Consider the following 17668-nt stretch of genomic DNA (forward strand, 5'->3'; position numbering starts at 1 on the left):
TGCTTTCCATCACCATTTGTCTCCCTATATTGTTTAGTATTATTATATTTTGCTCTTATTTTACAACAACAATATTTTTTTAATTTAAAAATAAACTGATTTTTTTCCATTTTTTAGTTAAAAGAGTAAAAATATTTAATAAGGTAAAATATCATTCTGGCCAAATTTTCTGGCCAAAAGGATTTTCCCTATATATTATACCTAAAAAATCATAAATAAGAAGATAAATTTTACTAATTCACTCCTCGAAAAAAAACTTTTAAAAAGTTTTACAAACAAATATGAATACGTTCAAAAAAATTCATTGCAAGAGTAATACATAAAAAATTAATTAATATTTTCTTGATTTAATATAATGATCAACTAATATGAGACAGAGGGAGTAACATATTTTATTTTCACTTATCTATTTTAATAAATTTAAGAGTTTTTATTATATAATTTTTAATATTAAATATAAAATAATAATAATTAAAATTAAAATTTTAAAATATTATTAATAAAATACTATATCTTTAATAAAAAAATTACTTAAAAATTATGTCAAACTATTATGGACTAAATAATATGAAATGAAAAAAGTACTTGAAAATGATATACTAACAAGTAACCTTATGATATATGATTGAATATAATATTTAAAAAATCAAAGAAGATCTTTATATATATATATATAAATAATTCTTTCTCATCAATTCTTTCTTAATTTGCTCAAGTAAGCTACTATTATTTATTTTATTGGACAAGAAAAGAGAACAAATAGACCACCAAGTAATTATTATCAAGAATACAATAATATTAAAAATATATTCTCTGTAATTCCATAAAATTAGGTTTGGTGACGATAGAATGTATGCAGATTTTATTATCATTTTAAAAATAGATAAATTATTTTTGATAAATCCTCGGCTCAAGAAAAATTATTTCAAAATACAATAAAAAAATTAACAAAAATTATAATAAAATATATAAACAACCTAACAAAATTACTTTAAAAAAATGCTAGTTAAAATATAAGTAACATTTACGTTAATAATTGAAAAAAATCACAACTTTAAAAAGTGAAAGTTATTTTGTTTGTCCGCTAGTTGATGATGTAATAGTGTTTTGCATCCTCGAATCTATAAACCTTAAGACTTAAGTCACTTATAATAATTCATCATGTTTTCAAAAAAGTAACTCATTAATTAAAGGGACCCAATATAAAGTATGGTTTTTTAAAGTTAAAATTGTCCCATATATATTGGAGTAAAGTTTACTTTATCTTTTGAAATAAACTTTGAACATCTTTAAATTTTAATTTTAATTTGCTAAAATAAAGTACCTTTTTAAAAATAAAAATAAAAATAAAGTACCTTTGATTTAATTAATATAATGAATTTAATTTCTAACGACGATATCATAAAATATAATTAAAAGTACTATCAAAATCGATCAATCAAGCCTAGTTGTTTATTTTTTATTTTTTAAAATAGACGATTTAATTTGATTAATATTTGTACAGAAAATTTGATTGAAATTTTTCGTTTTGTTATATTAAAAAAATTGGAATCAAATCGATCAAGTGTGTCGATTCTTTAATTGATTAATCAATTTTGGCCGTGATTTTAATAGTGATAGTCACTATCAACTTTTAAGTGCATTCTATTAATTAAACCAAACGTACTATACTTTAGTAAATTAAAAAAAAAACTAAAAATGCTTTAAGAGTTATATTTATAGGATCAAAATAGATCTGATCCAATAGATCACTCTTTAGCTAAAGACTCTACACAACAATAAAGTATTTAACATAGTCTTATAAAATGAGTTTTTAAGAAAGTATAACGTAAATAGATCTTATCCTATTTTAAAGATAACGATACTATATTTAATAGTGTCTTGAAAAAACAATCTAAAGTAGTCTAATAAGAAAAGAAGTAAGGAAAGTGAACATATAACAAAACAAAAAATTACAATAATCAAAATAAATAATAATAGATACTCCTTCTGTCTTATTTTACGCGTAATATCTTTTTTTTAAAAAAGATTTCAAAAATAATGTCACTTTATTATAATTAAAATTCGCTTATTGGAGTAGCCACATGATCCTACCAGTACACCGTTGTTTCGTGTACTGATATTGCACTTGTTTTTTCTTCGTTGAGTACAAAGCATCTTCAAGCGGCTACTGACAGACCTTAGCTAGGAGATCATTGACTGAGACCGGATTCGAGGGTGAGCCAGTTCTTTCAGGCTGTCATGGATCCATCATTAGTTATGTCCATTCCTTTCGGACTCACACTATATATATTCAGACTTTTACTTATGTTTAGTTTTCGGGGTTGCACCCCCTTTTTCTTAGACTTGTTGATTAGTAAAGTTTTGGTACAATGACTTTCAGGTCTAAGGGTTGAATTTCTGCTAGGATTATGCTTGGTTGTTGTTGTTAAACCTTATGAGCTTATGGGAACTCAGTACTTAATTCATCATTTAAATCTGCTTCCGTAACTTTTAATGATTTAGTTTCTTTAAATTGCTTATTTGGGTTGTGGTAGTGTTCTCCCATCGAAGATTAGTGTGGGTGTCAATCACGGCGGTCTGGATCGTGACATTAAAAAATAACGTTACTTTATTATAACTAAAGTTAATTTAATTTTAAGACTCTCTTTCTACTTTTAATAAAATTATATACACTCAAATATTTAAAGATTATTATAAACTGCAAATTTCATTTTTTTTAAATACAATGCTAAATTAAATAATATCACATAAAATATTCATTTTTTAAATACAATACTAAATTAAATAATACCACATAAAATAAGACTAGGAAAATAACAACAATTTTTTTAGAGGAGCACTGGTATTGGCATTTGGCAGATAGCACAACCTCCCATAATCCATTTGGCCACCGATATTTTCAAATATATTTGAAAAAAAGTTAAAGCAAATATTATTTGGTAAATATTTTTAACAAATAATTCAAATCTTTAAATACTAAAAAAATAAGTATTTGACCTAAAATTTATGATTTATTTCTTTTTAAAAAAATTAAAAATTATCTCAAACATTTATATTTCATAAAATCACTCATTATTTTATACATAATTTATACAATTTTTATCCGAGTCTGATCGCCAAAGTCACTTCCAATTATAAGTTATAATATCAATTTTACATATACAAATCAATAAAAAAAAAATTCCAATTCATATTAGCTATGTTTGTTATCGTGATTTTTCATGAAATATATTCATTATAAAATGATAATACATATCATATTTTTTAAAAATATCTAATATTTCTTTCAAAATCTATAACCGAAAAAAATTTCACTAAAATAAATTGACAAAAATATTTAAAAATCTATGGCCAAAAGCTAGCTTTTAAGATTTAGCATTGGTTTATCCAATATAGTCGGCATAATTTTATGTGTTGAGTCCAAAAATGCCACATAGATGCAGAGACAGAGAGCATATAATAAAAACAAAACAAATCCAACTAAAAGTTCCGAAAAAAAAGCAGTGATTTCCATGTCCATACCAAGAAGAAGAAGAAGAAACAAGAAGCTGTGGCCTGTATGTTTAATTAAATGTTAAAGCTATTCTTGCTTCTCCTAAAATACTGGCATTGCTTTGGACTTTGGGATAGAGAGAGAGAGAGAGAGAGAAACAGACTCTTTCCCTTCCTCCCTCATTGTCCTTTTCTCTCTCTCTTTCTTTCTGTGTTTCTCTCTCTGTATCGTTTTGATCTCAAGAAACATTCTTCTCTCTGCTACATTTCCTTCAGCCTTTCCTTTTTTCAGGTACCCCTTTTTCTACCTTTTCTTGAAATGGGTTTTCATGGAAATGATTAGTTATTGAGGAAATAGGTTGTTAATGGAAGAAATTGAAGAAATGCCTTTATACCCTGTTTCTTGTTTTTCTGGTTCTTTATGTGCAAAAATGCTGGCAAAATAGCTGAAATATTTCAAAGAAAGTTTAATATGCAGTAAAAATTTAATCTTTTTCTACCTTTTCTTGTAATGGGTTGTGAGGGAAATGAATAGTTATTGAGGAAACATGTTCTTAATTGAAGATATTGAAGAAATGTCTTTGTACCCTGTTTCTTGTTTTTCTGTTTGTTATGTTCAAACTGCTGGAAAAATATGCAGTAAAAATTAAATCTTGATGGAATTTAGTGCTTAATATGCTTAGGCAGACTCAAATTTGTTCAAGAAAAAAAGTTATAATCTTGATGTTAGTAATTAGATGAGCTGTGGTTAATTTGTATCACCTTTTCTGTTACAGGCATGACCTAATTCCTCTGGGGTATCCCAAAATTAAAAAAAAAACAGGATGCTTGTATGAGGATGGCCTAATTACTACTACTCTGGGTATCCCAAAAATTCTTTTTTTGGTTTTTGGAAAGTTTTATCATGTGGTGATGCAACTGATTAAGGCTTTGCTTGAGAGGGAAAACAAGAATGGCGCGAGGCAGGATAAGGGCAAAGATCAGAAGGAGCAGTTTGCATACATTTGCTTGTTATCGATCGCGTGCCACAGAAGATGGCAGCCCTCATCAATTAGGCCCTGGATTTTCAAGAGAAGTACATTGCAATGAGCCTTATCTCCATGAGAAGAAACCTCTCAAGTATTGCACCAATTACGTAACCACCACAAAGTATAACATCATTACATTCCTACCAAAGGCGTTATTCGAGCAATTCAGGCGTGTTGCTAACTTGTATTTTCTCATGGCTGCAATTGTATCAGCCACAACAAACCTTTCACCATTTTCAGCTTTTAGTATGGTAGCTCCTTTGGTCTTTGTGGTTGGGTTGAGTATGGCGAAGGAGGCGTTGGAAGACTCGCGGAGGTTTGTACAGGATATGAAGGTCAATCATAGGAAAGTTGGTGTACATAAGGAAGGTGGTGTGTTTGGTCCTAAGCCTTGGATGAAGATTCAGGTTGGAGACATAGTGAAAGTGGAGAAGGATCATTTTTTCCCGGCTGATTTGCTTCTTTTATCGTCCAGTTATGAAGATGGAATCTGTTATGTGGAAACTATGAACTTAGATGGAGAGACAAACTTGAAAGTAAAAAGAGCATTGGAGGTTACTCTACCTTTAGAGGATGATGAGGCTTTCAAGCATTTCAGTGCAACCATAAAATGTGAAGATCCTAATCCTAGCCTTTACACTTTTGTGGGAAATCTTGAATATGATCGTCAGGTTTATCCTCTCGATCCTAGTCAGATTCTCCTCAGGGATTCAAAGCTTAGGAATACAGCTTATGTCTATGGAGTTGCTGTATTTACCGGTCATGATAGCAAGGTTATGCAGAATTCGACAAATTCTCCTTCTAAAAGGAGTAGGATTGAACTACAGATGGACAAGATTATCTACCTACTTTTCTTTGTCCTTCTCGCGATCTCATTTGCCAGTTCAATTGGCTTTGCCGTTGATGCAAAATTCGAATTGCCAAACTGGTGGTATTTGCAACCTATGAACAAAGTGAATAATGTGGTTGATCCAAAGAAGCCTGAGGTGTCAGGCATTTTGCATCTGATCACTGCACTTATATTATACGGGTATCTGATTCCGATATCCCTCTATGTTTCCATTGAAGTTGTCAAGGTTCTACAGGCATTGTTCATAAACCAGGATATACTTATGTACGATGATGAGTCTGGAACTCCTGCTCAAGCACGGACATCAAACTTAAATGAGGAGTTGGGGCAGATTGATACCATCCTCTCAGACAAAACTGGTACTTTGACATGCAACCAAATGGATTTCTTAAAATGCTCAATTGCTGGTACTGCATATGGAATGCGTGCCAGTGATGTAGAACTTGCAGCTGCAAAGCAGATGGCTGAGGACATCGGTGGGCATTATATTGGATCGCCGAGACCTGAAAATGAGAATGACTTTGGTGAATCAGAAATTGAATTAGAGTCTGTCGTCACTTCTAAAGATGATTTTAAACCTGCAATTAAGGGTTTCAGCTTTGAGGATGATCGCCTTACGGAAGGACATTGGATGAATGAGCCAAATGTAAATGACATCTTGTTATTTTTTAGGATACTTTCAGTTTGTCATTCTGCTATTCCCGAGCTAAACGAGGAGACTGGAAACTTTAACTATGAAGCAGAATCACCTGATGAAGCAGCATTTCTTGTTGCGGCAAGGGAATTTGGCTTTGAGTTTTGTAGAAGAACTCAATCAAGCATTTTTGTACGGGAGAGATATCCTTCTTTTCAAGAGCCAATTGAACGGTGAAACAGTCTTGAGTACTCATAACTTGCTCTCAACAATTGAATACTGCTTGTAGTATGATACTATTTTCTAACTTTACATAGTGTTACTGTTAATTTAGGGAATTCAAAGTTCTCAATCTGTTGGAGTTCACCAGCAAGCGGAAGAGAATGTCTGTTATAGTTCGGGATGAGAGTGGCCAGATTCTTCTCTTCTGTAAAGGAGCAGACAGGTTTTTCCTCCTATGTCCTTTTTGTTATTATGAACTTTGCATCTGCTCCTTCATCCCTTTAAAGTAGGTGCTCTAAGTGACTATTTTGCTATGAAATAGCTGTTACATTGTCTGTAAATTACAATATGTTTATTCCCTCCGTTTTGATTTGTTTGTCTGATTTTTGACTTTACGCGGAGTTTGAGAAAGTAAAGAAAACTTTTGAATTTTGTGATCTTAAAACTAAATACATGTAAAATGTACCAAAATGTCCTTTAATCTTGTGCATGCCACGTGGAAAGTTGAAATCAAAGAGTTGCCCAAAAGGAAAGAGACATTCTTTTTGAAACGGACTAAATAGGAAATTAAGACAAACAAATCGAAATGGAGGGAGTAAAAGTTATGAGAATCTCTCTTCTTGGCTATTTCTTAAAGCTTATGCAAATGGTCTATGAATTTTTTTTAATATATAACTTCAACGATTTTTTGGATTATGCAGCATCATCTATGAGAGATTATCAAAGAATGGAAGGAAGTTTGAGGAAGCTATGACAAAACATTTAAATGAATATGGTGAAGCAGGATTGCGTACACTTGTGCTTGCCTACAAAAAGCTTGACGAGGCAGAGTATTCAGCCTGGAATGAGGAGTTTTCTAAAGCAAAATCTACCATTGGCGGTGACAGAGATACCATGCTTGAAAAGGTATCTGATGTGATGGAACGGGACTTGATCCTTGTTGGTGCAACTGCTGTGGAGGATAAACTACAGAAGGGAGTATGTAACTTATTCTGTTACAAAATTCAAAATATAATTTCTTGCACATAATGTCTGTTGTTTCTGACTAATTCAGTCTTTTTCCTTTGACCAGGTTCCTCAGTGCATAGATAAACTAGCGCAAGCTGGTCTCAAAATCTGGGTACTGACAGGTGATAAGATGGAAACAGCCATCAACATTGGGTCTGTCTCCTAAAAAGAGAAATGCCTTCCACCATTCATACTTATTTAGTCATTTGGTTTTTAACTGCTAAAGTATAATTCTTGTTTCCTTACAGCTATGCATGTAGTTTGCTTCGACAAGGAATGAAACAGATATGCATAACGACGATGAATGCAGACTCAGTTGCCCAAGATTCTAAACTGGTAGGTAATTCTAAAACAAGCATACTAATATATTCCTTAGGAAATTTATTGTAGTTGATGGTGTCTCCATTGCTTTATTTTTTTACTGGTTAGGCTATGAGGGAGAACATTTTGAAGCAAATCATGAATGCTTCTCAAATGATCAAACATGAAAAGGATCCTCATGCTGCATTTGCCTTGATTATCGATGGGAAAACTTTAGCTTACGCGTTGGAGAATGATATGAAGCATCAATTTTTGAGTTTGGCGGTTAATTGTGCTTCTGTCATCTGCTGTCGTGTATCTCCTAAGCAGAAGGCCTTGGTAAGATATGCCGGATTGACTTTTGCAGTTCTTTTTGGTTATTCAGCCATTTAATTGGTCATAGTAACATTTATTTGCAATCGGTTTGGATCAGGTTACTAGGTTAGTAAAAGAGGGAACTGGAAAGATCACCTTAGGAATTGGTGATGGTGCAAATGATGTTGGGATGATTCAAGAAGCAGACATCGGAGTTGGTATCAGTGGTGCAGAAGGAATGCAGGTTGGTGGTGCATTTAAGTGGCATTTGGGCCTTAATAATATAAACAGAATGACAGAAGTAAAAATACATATCATAAAACATCAGCTAGGAAATGAAGCACACTAAATTCCTGCTTGGAAAACAGGTCTTGTTTCAGTTCCTCTTTGATACTGTAATTGGGCTTTATATAATAGTCAGCTTCGTTGCAGGCTGTGATGGCGAGTGACTTTTCTATTGCTCAGTTCCGGTACCTGGAGAGACTTCTTGTTGTACATGGGCATTGGTGCTACAAACGAATAGCTCAGATGGTAATGATTATACATCTGTTTCATTTTATAGATAGATGATGAAATATATGTGGCTGGTAACATCAAATGCACTAAAGCATATTCAAATATAATTATTTTTGTGATTCTAGCTGGATCCTGCACATATATTTTTCTGATTTGCGCCGTAATCTTGTGCATTTTCAGATATGCTATTTCTTCTACAAAAACATCTGCTTTGGCCTCACACTCTTTTACTTTGAGGCTTTTGCTGGCTTTTCGGGGCAGTCTGTCTATGATGATTCATATATGATGCTGTTCAACGTCATTCTTACGTCATTGCCTGTAATTGCCCTTGGAGTATTCGAGCAGGATGTACCTTCTGATGTTTGTTTAAAGGTGAATATCTTCTCCTCTTAGTTTCTAAAAAATCGCCCATCCTTGTTCCCTCCGAAAAGAGTTCATGTCTGCTAAATTGTTCTGCAGTTTCCAGCTCTGTACCAACAAGGTCCCAAAAACTTGTTCTTTGACTGGCACAGAATACTCGGGTGGCTTGGCAATGGTATCTACACGTCCCTCATCATTTTCTTCCTCAACATTATCCTCTTTTACGATCAAGCCTTCCGTTCTGATGGTCAGACAGCTGACTTGACTGCTCTGGGCACTACAATGTTTACGTGTGTCATATGGGCTGTCAACTGCCAGATTGCACTTACAATGAGCCATTTCACATGGATACAACATATTCTTATTTGGGGAAGCATTGCTACTTGGTACATAGTCCTCTTGATCTACGGAAGGATAGCACCAATCTATTCTAAGTACGCGTTCAGAATACTGGAGGAGGCTCTAGCTCCTGCTCCAATCTACTGGTGCACTACTTTTTTAGTAACTTTGATGTGCACTCTGCCATACTTAGCTCACATTGCATTTCAAAGATCATTTAATCCGTTGGATCATCACATCATTCAAGAAATCAAATATTATAGGAAAGACGTTGAAGATCGTCATATGTGGAAGAGAGAAGGATCTAAAGCAAGACAGAAGACTAAGATTGGGTTCACAGCCAGAGTAGACGCGAAAATTCGACAGTTGAAAGGGAGACTGCAGAAAAAGAAAGTGTAACTTGTGTAAAGGTTGATTTTCTTTTTTACTAACTTCTTTTTTTCCCCTTTCAAGTACTAACAGAAATTAGGGGGTTAGTAGGACACCTACAGTTTTTCTTCTTTAACTCATTTGTAAAATTCTTTTTTTGTGTCCCAGTATATAGTGAGCAATCAAATGAGGTACAATTCATTGGTTCCCTAGTATACTGTGGCATGATGATGTATTGTACAATATTTACTAATATTTAGGGAAGGAAACTAATACATATATAATTTCTCTTGTGAGTTTGCTTTTTGTGTAGGACACTAACCAAATACTATTGAATGTTTCACATATAATTTCTCTTGTAGTTTTTTTCTCTTTTGAGTTTGGTTATTATCTACTATGTTTTTTTTACACTTCTATTATTGTTTTAGCTTATTATGACTATTGTTGTTTAAGATGATTTGATAGGGGTATGACTATGATATTGTGTAACGACTATCTCCATTTTTATATTTCTATCTCTATATTGTTTTGGTTTATAGCTGAGGGTCTATTAGAAATAACCTATCTATCTCTAAGGCAGTGGTAAGATTTGCGTACAGTTTTACAAATCTCACTTTTGTGATTACATTGAATATGTTGTTATTGTTATTTTCCCTGAGAAAAATAATTCAATTTTGTTTTAAAAATCATACATGAGAAGGCTAAAAAAACATATTTTGGCAATCATTTTTACAGCAGCACTCATATTTTGTGCTTCCTGTGTGAATGCCTGCAAGTCAAAAGAATACACTCATAATGGAATTAGTTGAAGCTAAAGAGAACTTATGTAACTTTACTAACTGATATACCAATTAAATACAAAATTGATACATTTCATATACAAATAATATATAAAGTGATGTCACAGATAGGATAAATTTGAAAAAAAATTCAGAAATAGCAAACAGGGTAAGTATATACAAATTTTGTATTTATACATTTAGGAGTTTTTCAGAACTCCGTTTGTATATTTCACTTGCCAATATACAAACATGGTAATTTATTATGAACTTTTCATAAATCGTATACAAATCGTTAGGGTAAGCATATACAAAATTCTGGATATATACAATCAGGAACCGAATTATACAAATTATGGATTTATACAAATTATGCGAATTATGCAAATCAGGCTAATACAAAATTGAGCAAAACTATAGTTGTGAATTAAAATTTCCCTAAACAGTAACTATAACATTTAATATGATTTAATTATTTGTTATTCTGCACATTTTCCCCATAAATATATAATTTTACTGACTGATACACAAATCAAATACAAGTCTAATACAATTTGAATATACACACTTATATATACTATATAAAATGAAGATAAAGACAAAACACCTATATATAAAATGTACTAATTGATTCACAAATCTAATACAGTTTGAATACAGTACTAATATATAAATGAATCTAAATAATAAAATACATATTTAATCTAAATATTTAAATATAATATAATATTTCATTTGAATATGACACATATAATATATATTCACATTTAAATGACATATAAATAAGACACATTTTCTGTGAAATTATCATACATTATACATATATATATTCATTATAAATTATTTATCTTGAACTATATAATCTTCTTATATGGATTGTGGAGTGATAGGAAATTGTTGATTTAATTAAGAGTTAGTACTTCAATTTTAAGCAATTTTTAAATATATACAGTTTATTTCAAAAAATTTAATACTTTTATATCTAAATTCATGATCAAAATTTACTCCAAATAATCCTCATAGTAAAAAATAGAGAAAAAAATAAAGAGCATCTTACCTAAAATTAAAGGTGCAAATTTTTCTTTCTTCTTTATGGAGAAGAGAGTCTTTTGAATGATAATTTCTCACTTTGTGAAGATTGTTTCGTGTATATATAATGCATATATGTGGGACCCAATATAAATTTAATTTCTTTGTTTTTAATGCCTCTTAATTTTCAGAAATTCATCACTAATTTTTAAATTAATTAATTATATTTTGATTAATACATTATTGATTGAACATAGATGAGTTCCGAGGTGTGAAGTGAGAGAGCGAGGAATGTTGATGTTCGATTTAAAATGCATATATTTAACTATTATTTGACATATAACTTTATATTTTTATCATTATTAGTGTACTAACTATATCACCTTATATTTAATATTATATATATTTAATATGTAGGACAAAAACGATATAAAGATGAAGAATTCCAAAGAAAAAAAGATACAATTATGTAAATTTGAGAATTTTCTTAATAATTCAAGAAGTGACAGAAGTCTAGGCCAGTTTTTATTCTAATTTCTCTAGGAATGAGTCCTTAACTTTATGTATAAAAGTCCAAATTTAATAAGAGAAATTTTGAAGCGATGAAAACTAGACTTTTAAGATCTTTCATTTGATAATTAGTAATTCACCATATAACTCTTTTACATCTTAATAAATGTGATTTTTTGAAATCAAGTCTTGTACTAGCTAATCTAAAATTTTATTCTATCATATAGCTTCCAATTTGGTTTGGTTCTAAGATTTTCCTTACATGTCTATATGAATGTGATATGATATTAATTAATATGCAATCTCTTTTGATCTGCAGTGGAATTTCACTAAATATATTATAGTTGTCCCGTAAAATATTATGTCTAACAAAATTTTATTTAGGACTATTTGAGTGGATATAATTAACAAACGATGCTTTGACTTTTTTTTGTAGTAAAGGTACGTACGTTCACTTAATGTGTAAACATTAGGATGAAAATGCAAAGCAAATGGACATATTTGTGTGTTGTAGCTTTCATATGAAATTTCCATGTAAATTTCGTGCAAGGACTTTAGAAAACAATAATATTTCCATTTCTATTTTCATAGTTGCCATTGTTGAATTTAATGTACTACTAGTGAATGTGTCCATTCAGAAAAATTGACCCTCAATTTTAAAATTTAGAGTGAATATGACTCGTTAAAGAAATGATGCATATATATTAATTTCATTTAATAAATAATGCATATTTACTTTTTTTTGTTAGCAAATTTAATTTGAAAACGACATGTGGTTTTTAAAAATTGTCTTGCCCTAACTCAGTCCGCCAGTTATAAAATGAATTTTGGTCGCATCTGAATAAAAGAGGGATTGCACTTTTTTAATTGGGTTGGGTCTAGAGGTGTTAAAATATGAGTGAGGTAATTTTAAATGGCATAATACATAAATATGCTCTTTAACTTAATCTTATTTTATATTTATGCTCTTCAACTTTAGGTGTGCATAAATAGACGCTTAAACTTGTATAAAGTTGAATTAATAGACACAAGCATCCTACGTGACCTCCTACATGACAATTTGTGTACTATATGGTGTCCTGCGTGTATTATGCCACATATGACTCATGTGTATACTTGTTCAACTTTATACAAGTTTAAGTGTCTACTTGTGCACAACCAAAGTTAAAGGACATAGATGCCAGTTAAGGCTAAGTTAACTTACAAGTTTATGTATTATGTCAAAAAAATATTAAGGTAACTCCGCAATTACACCAACTCAGTCGTTATACAAAATGAGTCTTTTCGTCGTTAGCTAAGGATGAAATTAAACGAGATAAGATAATAAAATTTAAGTAACAATCAAAACAAATATTGTATTTAAACAAACATCATAGATAACAACAACCATCCAAACAAGTGTTAAGAATTACTACTCCATACTTACCCTTAAGACATATGAAGTATAAAACTCTCAGTTTGGTTTATATAGAGAGAGAGAGACAGAATTGACAGAGTAAACAAAACTTCAAATTCAATTTTCCGATGGACTTTATCCGATTGCTGCCGGAGGGTTGTGTTTCTGATATCCTCTCCTTCACTTCTCCGAAGGATGCTGCGATTTCCTCTGCAATTTCCCGAGGATTCAACTCCGCTGCTGAATCGGACCTTCTCTGGGAAAAGTTTTTGCCGGAGGATTACGAAGATATTAGCTCGAGATATGTCTCTCAACGGATTTGTTCGTCGAAAAAAGAGCTTTACTTTAGTCTCTGTGACTCCCCTGTTCTAATGGATGGAGGCAGATTGGTATGTATTCCATTTCTAATGTGTGAATATATTAGAATGGGAAATAACTTTTTTTATGATTATAAGAAAGAAATTTTAGCTAATTTTCTAATGTGCTATGTATCTGAGATTATTATTTTATTTTTGAAAACAGAGCTTTTCACTTGATAAGAAAACAGGCAAAAAGTGTTTTATGATATCAGCAAGAGAACTTGTTATTTCATGGGGAGTTGATACACCATGGTATTGGGAATGGACTTCTCACCCCGACTCCAGGTTCTTCTATTTTACTCTCTTCATTTTCACTTTTTTTTTTTTTTTTTTGGTAAAACGAGTTTAAGTTATATATATTGTTGGCATGACTCATGAGCTATCCGTTCATAAAAAGAGTGCATATCAAAGGATATATCTATGTATGTTAGATGTTGAATTTCCTAAGTTGTATTGCGTGGTTACTTTTTCCCCCCCGCAAATTTACCAGATAAGTGCAAGCAAAGCAATGGGGCTAGACCTTACCTTATATATAGCTTTTACTCATTAAATACAGATCTTGAGACAATACATTTTGTTTTGTAGATTTCCAGAAGTGGCTCATCTCCACACTGTATGTTGGCTTGACATACGAGGCACGATTGGAACACAAATGTTGTCAAAAAGAACCAAATATGTTGTTTATTTAGTGTTCAAATTGGCAGAGGAACATCATGGACTAGAAATTGCTTATGCATATGTTAGGTTTGTGAATCGTGTGAGCGACGAAGAAGCAGATGAAGGAGCTAGCACCCTGAGTTTAGTCGGAGAAAATGTTAGGAGACCTTACGTGAAATGTCCACAAAAAAGAGTCGATGGATGGATGGAAATAGAACTGGGAAATTTTATCAATGACATAGGAGATGATGAAGATGTTCAAGCGCGATTGATGGAGATTAAGCATCTTCATGGAAAAGGTGGTCTTATTGTTCAAGGAATTGAATTTAGACCAGAATGAGTAAAATATTGAACAATCCTATAATATGTAACTTATGTTATGTTCTTGATTTAAACTAGGGTGTGCATTTGGTTTTTCGTTTTGAAGAAGTGTAATCCAATTCGAACTAAAATAAATTTGGTTTGGTTTGGTTTTTCTCTTTTTGGTTTGGGTTTTTGTCGGTTTGGTTAATCAGTTATGTTAATAATTAGAAACATAACAAAGTTATATTTGCAATTTGAAAAAAATATATATATTATATTGAATTTCTTAAATATAATTTTTAATATAAATCATAAGTAAAACGTAAAACACAATACTTAAAAGTATATCAATTATAGATGTCCAAACATAAAAAATAAACTAAACCATAGTGAAAATAACTAAAAAGGGACAAAAGTGGTTAACCCCAAATTAATTCTAAACATATATATATATATATATATATAATTCGGTTTTTTTCGATTTTCATTTTTCTAAATTTGAAACCAAACCAAAAAACCAAACAAAGTAAATTATAAATCCAAAACCAAACCAAAAATCCAAAAAACCAATCCAAATTAGAATTCAATTTGATTTTTCAGTTTAATCCAAATAGTGCACACCCCTAATTTAAACTGTGATATTTTTATGGCTACTTTCTAACTTTACTTCAAGATTGTAGAAATGTTTCAGTGAATGAAGATGTTAAAAAGAACTAATGGTGAAATCAATGTTTGATTGAGCGAATCGAGAGGTAGAAAATATATTGTTTTCATTGCACAAATCTTATTTGATTAAGGCCAACTATTTCAGACAAGTCTATTATTAGTGAACAGATAATCAACAACTACAACATACCCCGTGAAATCCCACAAATAGAGTCTGGGGAAAGTAGAATATATGTAGACCTTATCATATTGTATCGTTTGAGATTAAACATTATTTAGTCTATAAGTAGGAATAGCCATTAAAGGATTTTCTCTGCTTGTTGCTAACCCAAAGTTCTCCTCAACATCCAAATTACAAGGCTGCATACCTTTTGGAAGCTCCCAATCAAAGCAATGCACCAGTTGTGCTACTATAAGTTGGACAATGATGATCCCCAACTGCATTCCAGGGCAACTTCTTCTGCCTGAGCCAAATGGTAAAAGTTGGAAGTCATGTCCACGAATGTCTATATTGCTCCCAACAAACCTCTCCGGCAAAAACTTTTCAGGTTCAGGCCAAATATCTGGATCCCTTTGAACAGCATAAAAGTTAATCAAGATCCGGGATCCTTTTTGTATGTGGAAGTTATTGACTATACAATCTTCCATGGCCTCGTGAGGTATTAGTGGTGCTACGGCATGCAGCCTCAGGCCCTCCTTTACAACCATGTCTAAGTAGTTCAACTTCTCCAAGTCTGATTCTTTTACCATTCTTTCAAGGCCTACCACTTCTTCTAGCTCTTTTTGGAGTTTCTTCATCACATGAGGGTGCCGAAGAAGCTCCGTTAGTATCCATTCTATAGCTGTTGCTGAAGTTCCCATTGCAGCAATTAACATATCCTGTTATACAAAGGGAAATTAGTACAAACAAACCTAATAATAGAAGTATATATATAAATGGGGGATGAAATAACGTACGAAGAGGATAGCTTTTATATGTCTACGGTCAAACTGAAATTCTGCTTCTCCTGATTGCATAATGTCCAACATGGTGTCAACAAAGTCTTTGGATTGCTTCTGGTCACCAGACTGGACATGTTCGTCGATAATCTTCTCAAGAAACTCATCAAACACCTTTGAAAGTTCCTTGAGCCGGCGAGTGAGTCCCTGGAGATCAATTACACCAAGGAAGGGGAAAAAATCTCCAAGATTTGGTGTTGCTGCTAAATGCTCAACATCATTAACAACAGCTTTGAATCCCCTCTTGTCCAAATCCTCATCCGTGTACTTCTTTCCAAACACCATCAAGCAAGTCAAGTCAGCACTCAAAGATGAAATCTTTGCACTAAGATCAACAACAGCGCGATGATGACAAGCTTCATTTTTAAGTGATTTGATCATAAGCTCAACTTGTTGCCTTCTCATGGATTGAAATGAATTGATCTTTTGGTTACTCAAAAGGTGCTGAGTGCACAATTTGCGCATGTTGCGCCAATATGGTCCATACTTTGCGGTTATCAGATTCTTCTGTCCATATGCCAAATATTGAGCTGCCTCATTATAAGGCCTACTAGCAAAGATATGATCATATGTCTTGAGGAACTTCTCCGCTGTGTACTGCAGACGAGACAACGATTGTAGGTACTAGTCCCAGTCGAACATACATAAGGGGACCATGTGTTTTTGCTAGTTTTAGGAAATCTTGGTGTGGATTTTTCCCTAACAAGTGAAGATGTCCTATAATGGGAAGCCCTTTTGGACCTGGAGGATACCTTTTCCTACTCTGGATGTTGTTTAGCAACTCATAAAAGGCATACACAATAAAAATAACAACTAGTGTTGCCCATATCAAAGCCATGCCTAATACTTACTGTTACTTACTCTTTTAGCTTCTAAAATATCTCTACTTGAAAGGGTCTAGAGATCTCAATCATATAATGGCTGGCACCATTGAAAAATCAATGCACATTTTGGTCATTGAAAAGCCAATGCACAATTTGGTCATTGAAAAATCAATGCACATTTTGGTCACTGAAAAATCAATGCACAATTTGGTCACTGAAAAATCAATGCACAACTTGGTTGTGTTTGGTAATCAGTACTGAGTAAAAGGACATAGGCCTCAGGCCCAAAATTCGAGGGGTCCCATTTTTTAACAGGAAAAGACTCAAATATGCCATAAACTGAGAAAAAGGGCATAGGCCTCAAGCCCAAAATTCGAGGGGTCCCATTTTTTAACAGGAAAAGACTCAAATATGCCATAAACTTTGAGAAAAAAACTCATCCATGCCATTATTTGTTAACTGAAAACAATTTCGGGTTTGCAAAACCATTTTTTACATGTGGTCAGTTATGATTCGGTCACACCATTAATTGAATCATTTTTTAAAGGGAAAAGGCTCAATACGCCATTGAACTTTGAGAAAAGTGTCATTTATGCCATTTGTTAAAAAATTTACTCATCTATGCCATTTTAGTAAACAAATAATGGCATGGATGATTTTTTTCCAAACAAAATAACATAGATGAACAAAACTTGTAATAGATGACACAG

At 32.1% G+C, this 17668-nt stretch overlaps 2 protein-coding genes and 1 pseudogene across 2 annotated transcripts; 2 read left to right on the top strand and 1 right to left on the bottom strand.

The window, feature by feature from the left end:
• The first annotated feature begins 4227 nt into the window (after nucleotides 1–4227).
• Nucleotides 4228–9715, top strand: LOC102596534 (probable phospholipid-transporting ATPase 4). Its single transcript, XM_006366093.2, has 10 exons — nucleotides 4228–6240; nucleotides 6342–6452; nucleotides 6931–7207; nucleotides 7302–7390; nucleotides 7486–7573; nucleotides 7667–7876; nucleotides 7971–8096; nucleotides 8285–8383; nucleotides 8549–8740; nucleotides 8828–9715. The coding sequence occupies exons 1-10, from the start codon at nucleotides 4448–4450 to the stop codon at nucleotides 9464–9466; spliced, it is 3624 nt and encodes a 1207-aa protein (XP_006366155.1). The 5' UTR covers nucleotides 4228–4447; the 3' UTR covers nucleotides 9467–9715.
• Nucleotides 9716–13216: 3501 nt separating this feature from the next.
• On the top strand, nucleotides 13217–14584 carry LOC102600347 (F-box protein PP2-B10-like). Its single transcript, XM_006366099.2, has 3 exons — nucleotides 13217–13539; nucleotides 13673–13794; nucleotides 14095–14584. The coding sequence occupies exons 1-3, from the start codon at nucleotides 13279–13281 to the stop codon at nucleotides 14504–14506; spliced, it is 795 nt and encodes a 264-aa protein (XP_006366161.1). The 5' UTR covers nucleotides 13217–13278; the 3' UTR covers nucleotides 14507–14584.
• A 703-nt stretch (nucleotides 14585–15287) lies between these two features.
• On the bottom strand, nucleotides 15288–17079 carry LOC102596879 (cytochrome P450 CYP736A12-like; annotated as a pseudogene).
• Between the last annotated feature and the right edge of the window lie 589 nt (nucleotides 17080–17668).

The sequence above is a fragment of the Solanum tuberosum genome, unplaced genomic scaffold (genome assembly GCF_000226075.1).
Source record: "Solanum tuberosum cultivar DM 1-3 516 R44 unplaced genomic scaffold, SolTub_3.0 scf00604, whole genome shotgun sequence".
Taxonomy (NCBI): domain Eukaryota; kingdom Viridiplantae; phylum Streptophyta; class Magnoliopsida; order Solanales; family Solanaceae; genus Solanum; species Solanum tuberosum.